General features: G+C 34.3%; 1 protein-coding gene across 1 annotated transcript in view; it reads right to left on the bottom strand.

The window, feature by feature from the left end:
• Window positions 1-9,457, bottom strand: part of HECW1 (HECT, C2 and WW domain containing E3 ubiquitin protein ligase 1) — a 486,667-nt gene that overhangs the window by 248,693 nt on the left and 228,517 nt on the right. The window contains exon 4 of the mRNA XM_006925348.2: window positions 6,879-6,973. Within this exon, the coding sequence (XP_006925410.2) occupies window positions 6,879-6,973 (95 nt within the window). The remainder of the gene's footprint in view (window positions 1-6,878; window positions 6,974-9,457) is intronic.

The following is a 9,457-nucleotide window of genomic DNA, read 5'->3' as shown; positions in this document are numbered from 1 at the left end:
AATCCAAAAATAAATGAATAAGACTACATCAAACTATAAAGCTTCTGCTCATCAACAGAAACCATCAACAAAGTAAATAGATAACCATTCGAATGGGAAAATATATTTGTAAGCACCGCCTCCAATAAGGGACTAATATCTAAAATATACAAAGAACTCATACAACTCAATAACAACAAAAAAAAACAAACAATCCAATCAAAAAATAGGCAGAAGACTTGAACAGACACTTCTCCCAAGAAGACATACTAATGGCCAAGAAACATATGAAAGGATGCTCAACATCGCTAGCTATTAGGGAAATGCAAATCAAAACCATAATGAGATACCATCTCACATCTGTTGGAATAGCTATTATCAACAGGACAAGTAGTAACAAATGTTGGAGAGGATGCGGAGAAAAAGGAAGCCTCTTACACTGCTGGTGGGACTGCAAATTGGTACAGCCACTATGGAAAACAGTATGGTGGTTCCTCAAAAACCTAAGAATTGATCTGCCATATAATCCAGCAATCCCTTATTAGGTATTAACCCCAAAGTCTTGAAAACCCATATCCAAAAAGATATTTGCACACCGATGTTCATAGCAGCACTATTCACAGTGTCTTGGGCATGGAAGCAACTAAAGTGTCCTACTATAGATGATTGGCTAAAGAAGCTGTGATACATATATACAATGGACTATTACTCAGTCATAAGAAGAGATGAAATACTGCCATTTGTGACAACATGGATGGACCTCGAGATAATCATGCTAAGCGAAATAAGCCAGACAGAAAAGGTTGAAAATCACATGATATCACTTATATGTGGGATATAAACCTAAAAGCAACAAATTAACAGGACAAACAGAGACTCAAGGACATGAACAATGGACTAGTGGTTACCAGAGGGTAGGGGGTGAGTGAGGAGGAAAGACATAGAGAGAGTAGAGGGGGTCAAATATAGGGCTGTGGCGGGAGGGTGAAGTGGGTAAAGGGAAACTGGACTTTGGGTGGTAATCACACAATAGAATATATAGATGTCAAATTATAATGTACACCTGAAAATTATATAATTGTCTTAACCAATGTTAACCCAATAAACAATTAAAAAAAAAAAAAGATGCGTTATTGAAGCTGTAGGCTACACAAAGATGTACAACATAACCATGTTCTGAGCAGACCTCCAAGGTTAGGGGATTAGAGTACTGTATATATGGCTTGGAGTTAGCTAAGAAAGTGGGAGCAGTTTCTGGGAGAAGAGGATTGGAGGCAAAGGGCTCTGAGCACTATAAAACAATTTGTCAGTTCAGGAGTGAGACAGAATGTGGCTGTTGATTCTCAGCTAGAAGAAATTATGTTATGTCAATATCTAACCATCAGCTTCTCCCTAACCTCCTTACAAACTCCTTTCTCATTCCATCCTAGACTTATGGAAAAGAAAAGAATTTAAAGTTATAATAATCAGGAGATCTTGTAAAATAGTTCCTTACAAAATCATTCTAAATTTTGTCAGTAAACATCTGGGCAACATTTATCCTCTGCATGTAAATAAATCACATATGCAATTTTAGCTTGAGCACTCAAGTTAACATTTATTGTGTTTTATCTGTTACATTTGATTTATAGCTTCTGAAAACCAAAATGTTCTCTTAAATTCTCTCCTAAGGAAAACCTAACACAAATATATATAAAGGGAAGAAATAAAAAATATACTATATAATTACTTAGGACTTCTTGTTCTTCTAGTATAACTAAGATTATTTTTATTTAGAAATTGATTTTCAGAATATTAAGCACTAAGTCTTGGATTTTTGTCTCATCATAGGATTATTGATTAAGTTCCTTTTTAGTGCCTGGTTTGATAAATACTGGTGACATACTACAAAATAATTATAGATGTGTTAGTGAGACAGCAGGCAAACAGAATTAATTTTAAAAAGGCCCCATGGCTATTATAAAACCCAAATCACAAAATAAATATAATATCAAGTTTCCAAAACATCATGAAGCTAGGTTTCCAGAATCAGAACTTGAAATGAGTTTAGGTTTAAGAATAAGATTGTAGGGCAAGAGTCTGATGAGATCACGAAAAGTTCAATTCTAACTTTTTAAAAGGCCTTGTTTTCTTATGATTTAAGAAAAATGGTTGTGAACTTTTCTCATGTTCCTCTTTCATTGTGATTCTTTATGTAGCACTACTCATTAAAAAACTAAAATTATAAAAATATAGCCCCTTGGGAAATGCTGCTGTCCCCAGGTTTAAGGCTGCCTCATATTGAGGGGGCTGTGAAAACTGCTGCCCAGTCTCCTGAGGATCTCAATGCTGGACTCCAGCTCACTAGAGCAGTACAGTTATAAAGAGAGCATAAACTATACTCCATTATTATTATCATTATTATTATTATTATTTTTTTATTATTATTTTTTTTTTATTTTGGCAATTTTTCCTTGGCACATTTTGGGTGAAGTTGAGACTCCATATGGGTACACAAGATGAAGGGGACCCTTTGGTAAATTAAGAAATCTTCTCCCCAAAATTGATGATATATTGCAACTGATGCTTTCAAGAATGGCTTCAATCAGCAACTGGTCTTGCCACTTAATCTCTGCCAAACACAAGAGCACACATCATTCATTATAAAACCAAGGTACCTTCCAAATTCATTAGTTTGTATCTAACAATTCTAGATAGCTGGTCACATCAGTCTATTACCTGTGAATTAATTTTTCAACAAGTTTGGTTGGAATATTTTCCAAGAGTTTTTATAACTTTAAAGTTTCGTGGTTGCTTTATTATGATTTAAAATATTTTTTCAGAAGATCTGATTTCCAAGACAAATACTAATATAGCCAAGCTTAATGACTTAGAGTTTTGTGGATATTAATCACATATTTGTCCATTTCAGGAGACCCAGACTCTGTTTAAGGAGGAAAATCTTGACCTGATCCTACCTCAGAGTATGAATTTAGCCTATGTTTCCAGGAAAATGCCTTAATGAGTTATGATGATGATGATGATGACGATGATGATGATGATAATGTCTCTGCTTAGGGGTCCGACAAAGCAAATGAATCTATGAACATGAACTTATGGAAAAGTATTTCAAGTTTTGGCAAAGAACTTTACGCTGCTCAATAATCAAAAGCTTGGTTGCAGAGAAATTGAATTAAAGTGGTGAAAGAATGAACAGAATCAGATATTTTTACTTCCAATTTCTCATTGAAAAAGTTAGAAGTATAGAATACATAGATAGATAGATGATAGATTGATAGATAGATAAATAGATAGATAGATGATAGATAGATAAGGAGATAATAGTAATGTGAAGTAAAGATAGGAATAATCGGGAATAACAAAATTCCAAGAGAATTTCCACAAATTTGAATGTCGATGATGATAGAGTAAGAAAAACATACTTGGATTACACATGGCTTGGCCTCTGAATCTACGGGACCCCTCAACACTAGGCCCTAAAGAAGGCAGGAACATAATGTCCTCTGCCTGTTCCTCACTGTGGTAGACTTTTCCCAACCTTTGGGCCCTGCCTCATGAGCCTGCCAGAATTATTCTTCCAATAGCTACGTTTTTTCTATATCTAGAGACTACTGTCCCCAGGGCTCAGCACAGCTGAAAATGAAGAAAACAAGTGGTGACCACTGCCCTGTGAAGTGAATGCTACTTAGGGAAAGGCTTGGAAAACAGGCATAAGGAGTGGTGTGCTCAGTACTTTGAACATAGACTGAGAACAGCTACAGATGTGTCTCACTTTCCCACACTGTAGGAGAACCCAGTGGGCAGAGGAAGTGTTCTTATCTAGTCCAGAAGATGCCCACCCTACTAGAAGATGCCTGCTCAGTCCCACAAAAAGGGAAGGCAGATGTGAAACCTACTGTTGAGGCAGACCAGAAGGGAGAAGCTTGGAAATTCACAGTGAAAATAGTGTTGAACTACCTGCTCTGTCTTTTGGAAAACTGAAGGTATGCATAGATTTTTGTCCTTTCATGTATAAATGGAGAGAGGAAAAAACTATCATGGGACTCATTAAGAGAGACTGTAATACACAAGAGGAATGTGGCATGGGTGAAAATACTGAGAGGAAGAGCTTGCTTTTGAAAATGATTTTCTACAGAAAATAGAAGAAAAATATGAAACATGCTAAATGCTCCCAGTAAAATACAAAAACTATGAAAAAAAAAAGTGCAGGTGCTATATGGTGAACATTAAGTAAGTCATATATTCTTTAGACCTAACACAGTTTAGGTCTTGTGGCATTTCAAACCCCCATGCCTTTGCATATTCTGTCTCTTCTGCCAGCTGTGCCTTACTTCCCTCCTAGGCCTGGCAAAGTCCTATTCATGCTACCTGATGCAGACTACATACCACCTCTTCTAAAAGCCTTCCCAGATGCTGTAGGCACACCCTTACTGCCTTCTCCACACACAAAAACAATGGATTTTACCCTCTAGTACCTGACATTTCAGATTATATATCATTTATAACAGAATAACTATAGGTTCTCAGTGACAGGGCTTATATTTCATTCATCTCTATAACTCTGACCCATTCTAGTTTCTGATATACAATCAAGACTAATAAATAAATGAAAGCCCCAGAAAGATAAGAATAGATGACAACTTCTTTTTATAACTGGGACCTCAACAGATGTCCACAGTAGGACAAAGACAAAGGATAAGGCAGAATGAGGAAATATATATTGATAACCTGCTACGCTCAAAGCATTAAAGTACTAAAAGAACATTTAATATCTTACCAATCCTTTTCAAAGAATTATAGTTTTAGTATATTGTCACAAACTAGCTTAGTAACTTTTGGGACATAATATAATGGCCATAGAAAACTAACTCTTCATAAGAAATTACTGCAGTACCAGCATTTTTCAATTTAAAAACAAATACTCAAATTTATTAACAGATTGATTTTGAGATACTTGAATAGCATTTCCCCTTAGAAACAGGGTGCTTAAGTCCCAGACCAAACTTCATAGGCTTGTTTAACCCAGAAGTTTGTTAGATTATACCAGTAACTAAAGTGAGTTGCAAAAAGTATAAGCTAGATTTGATTCAACTTCATTGCCATATAGCCAAGTGGTCACAAAACCAAAATGATATTTCCTGACTATCTCACAAATGTGCTGTGAATCAACTAGGATAATACAAGTAACACTCCTCTGATAAATGCACCATGATATAGAACAAGAAGGGCCACTAATAGTTTAACTATTATAAAACCTAATTGTACATTAAAATACTGTCTTGCAGGAAAATCCATGTTCCCTTCTGCCACAGGACTCCAAGTGTTCATCTCTGATGAAGAAGTAGAACAAGTACGCTCTCTGACCCCTGGTGTCACATGAGCTTTATGATTGGGCTTTCCATACATAGAGATTACGAAGAGAAACAAAGTATAATGTACATTAAAGTGTCGAGTGTTTACAGATTTTTGTGAGAAAATCATTATGGAGATGATAATCAAAACAATAGCAACATATCAAAGTATTTCAAGATGTCTGAGTTTTAAGAACAAGCAATGGTAACACATATGGAATAACAAAGATGGGGTGGGATGAGGGCTGACACATAATCAATGCAATCTCCTGAAACCTCCTGTCAAATAACATGATTGAAACACCTTGTATCACGTTTCCTCTTCTCAGACATAAGCCCTTGTTCCTGAAGTCAGCATCTCCTCATCACAGAACTTGCTACCATGGCAAAAGCCAGCCAAGCCTACATCTGAAAGACTTTTCATAAATCAGCTTGACTCCACTTCCAGCCTCCTTCCTTCTCTGTCTGCTGTGTGTTCAGTGCCTTCCTGCTTCGCCTCTGGTTCAGTTCAGCCCCAACTCCATCTTTACTGCCTCAATTTAGCTGATCTCCCTGCCTTCACAATTGGCTACATGTATCAGGACCTCTTTGGTTTTCCAAGTATCCTCTTTTGAGGATGGCCTATACTAATGGTCCTGGAAGAGTGGATCTCTTTCTTAAATCTCACACTTATCTTTTAGATCCAAAGTATTTTCTGAATCATTCATATTTCAAGTACTTGCCCCACCCCTCTTTCTCTCTCCCCATAGGAAAAAAAAATTTGTTTTTTACTTACATGAGCATGACAAAGTTCTCACTGGGTTTTGTTCAGTCTCTCCCATTCAGTAATTATAAATTTATGTGAAAAAGATAAGGATGCCATTTGTAAGTAGATATCAGCTAGCCTGATCAGATGTACTGAGAACTAACATAAAAATTTCCACAAAGATTAAAACTAGACTATAATTTAGAAAAAGATAGTGTCTGTTACCATGGCACTGATCGAAGCCACAGAAGAGGGAACAAAAGACGTGATTTAAAACCCTGATCTGCAACTAACTAGCTGTGGGACCTGAGGTATATTTCTTAAGTTCTTTGAGCATGGTTTCCTTATTTATGTAAAGAAAAAAAAGAATCAGAGATTTTAGTCTTTTCTAGGACTATCATTTTATAATTCTATGACTAAAATCAGTTATTTATTTATAAGCCTAAAATGAAATTAAAACATATGAAAAAATACATATTTAAAACCAAGAAATTTAAAAATGTGTTCCAAAGAAAGATTTATTATTCATAGTTATGAAGCATGAGTCTATTAAAAACATCTGGCTATCGATTGAAGCTTGACATTTCTTTAACAAAAACTAGTATACATTTTAATAAGCTTTCCTTTGGATCTCATTCTTTATTATTTTGAGATGTATATCTGTCTGTCTAGCTGCCTATTCATAATTTATCAATATGTCCCCATATGTGTGTATACATAAAACCACACAAACATAAGAATAAACGGAAAAGTAAAGAAGCACCAGAATTAGATCTGACCAGAAAGGAAGGAATGGGACTTACAGGAGCTGCTGAATTTTTGACTGTGACACTGGGGGTGGTAGCTCGCAGGGCTCCACTCACTCCATGGTAGTATTTGAAGCATATCTTAGTTTCAGCTGAAAGACAAAAATGAAATGGAACTGAGAAATAAAATATAAATCAGAAAGAGATAGCCAGGGCAAGAGAAGACACCTTCAAGAACTACAACTTGATTTCTTCCATGAGCCAAGGCAGGTACCACATGATAGTCAAGAGGTCTGACTGAATTCTAAAAATGTCATAAAAATTGCTTCGGCCTTAGTATTTTTGTATACAAGTTAAATCTATTTAGACTTCTCTATTAGAGGCTATCTAAAGAGGTTATTGCTTTTAAATCCTTAGTTCTAAGGTAGGTAGTTTGATGCTTACCACCAGTCTGTTTCTTTTGTAAATTTTCTGTTATAAAATACTTTGTTGTGATTAATTGCTTGGTAAATTGGAGGAAAGTTTTGAGAAGTCATTGAAATACATGAACATGAGGCATATTTTCTACACATCAGTAAACTCTTTGCATCACCATTTGTTTTTCTTCAAAGTTCTATATATGTAAGCAGTAAAGATATGACCTTGAGGGATTATGCTGCCTGGGTTGGAAGTTTAGCTCTGTTATTGAAAATCTATGAGACAATGAGCAAGTCGACTTCCCTGTAACCCCTATCCCTTAAGTGTAAAATGGAATCAGCAATAACAGCTACCTTATAAGATGTTGGATAATTAAATAAAAGTGTTACTAGGTGCTCAGTAAATGTTAGTGATAATGACGACAATGAGGATAACTAGATAATAATACTGTGTCTCATTACTTTCTGGCAATTTGTTCTGTAGAGGACAATATCTATGGCCAAGCTGAGTTTAGTTCATTTGAAGATGATCTGCTTTTCCCAATTCAGTTTATAGAGCTTTTTCTTTGAATTTGAAAAATTTGCCAGGCTATATCCCTTATTTTAATTTGGTTTGCTACAATATGAGGAATCTCCAATTTAAAATTCTATTTGTCACATCTAAGAATTTGTCAAATTCTCAGAATTCAATTATAATGTTTTTTAAAAATAATGTCTACAAATTTATTTACATAAATGTAAAATATATTCATTGTGGAAAATGTGAACAACAAAGAAAAGTAAAAAAAAAAAATCTTCTGAGTGTTCTTTGCATACCTGAGAGTACACACTTCAAATATATTGCAGGTTCTGTTCCAGACCACTTCAATAAAGCAAATATCACAATAGAGTCATATGAACTTCTTGGTTTTCCATTGCATATAAAAGTTACGTTTGTACTATACAGTAGTCTATTAAGTGTGCAATAGCATTATGTCTAAAAAAGGTACATACCTTAATTTTAAAAAAATTTATTGCTAAAAATTGCTAACCATCATGAACCTTAAGCGATTCATAATCTTTATTTGCTGGTGAAGGGTCTTCCCTAGTAACATCAACAATCACTGATCACAGATCAACATAACAAATATAATAATAACAATACACTCTGAAACAATGCAAAAATTACCAAAATGTGACACAGAGATGCAAAATGAACAAATGCTGTTGGAAAAAATGAAGCCGATAGACTTGCTTGACATAAGGTTGTCATAAACCTTCAATTTGCAAAATAACGCAGTATCTGCTAAGTGCAATAAAATAAAGCATGCCTGCATAAATTTTATACAACAATGCATTTTGATTTTTTTTAATTAACATTATTGCATAAGCATGTTAAACTATCATTTAAAACTTTGTATATAATATTCCTTGTTCTATGAAATAATTGAATTTATTTGTAATTTGTAAACATTCTCCTATTTTTGGAAATTTTGTCTTTTTTCTACAGATCAATGACTTTTTGAAAATTATTTTTAAGTTTGAGTTTGCTCCCCAGGATAATAGAGTAAAAATTGTTAGTTACCTATTCAACATTCATTCTCCTCTTCCTCCTTAATGACAGAATGTCAATTTTATTTTGGATGACAATGTCCAGCTAAAGTACTACATTTTGAAGCCTCTCTTACAGATAACATGTTTTTTTTGTCATTGTTATTTTGTTATATATAGCTAAATTTAAACTTAACTGATATAAAATATTTCTTGAAATAGAAGATATAAATATTTCAATAATCATCCTTAGAAGATATGAATATTTTAAGGATTCTCCCATCCTGTGGCCAAATTGCTTTTCAATAATCACTTTACACTTCCACCAGAAAATGTAACTCTGACTATATCATAGAATCTTTGCTAACATTGAACACTAACAATTAAATATGAGCTAAAAATAGTATCTTGTTTTAATTTATTTGATTACTAGTGAGATTAAACATTTTTCATCAACTTTTAATTAGCCATTGTATTTATTCTTTTTTATCCACTAAACTGTAATTGTTAAGACTTCCCACTGCCTGGATACGCCTGAGTGTTTTAGTGGATGTGTTCTTATGTTAGAAATATCAATATTTTTAGTTTTTTTCCAGAGTTACTTTGCCTACAGCAATTTGTAAAGCTGTAGATTACCTTTTAAGCTCTTGATGAGCAATCATATAACTTAGTTCCTTATTCTCCAAGTCA

This window comes from Pteropus alecto, unplaced genomic scaffold (assembly GCF_000325575.1).
Source record: "Pteropus alecto unplaced genomic scaffold, ASM32557v1 scaffold109, whole genome shotgun sequence".
Taxonomy (NCBI): Eukaryota; Metazoa; Chordata; class Mammalia; order Chiroptera; family Pteropodidae; genus Pteropus; species Pteropus alecto.
The sequence above is the reverse complement of the archived record's forward strand: the minus strand, read 5'-3'. Positions and strand labels throughout refer to the sequence as shown.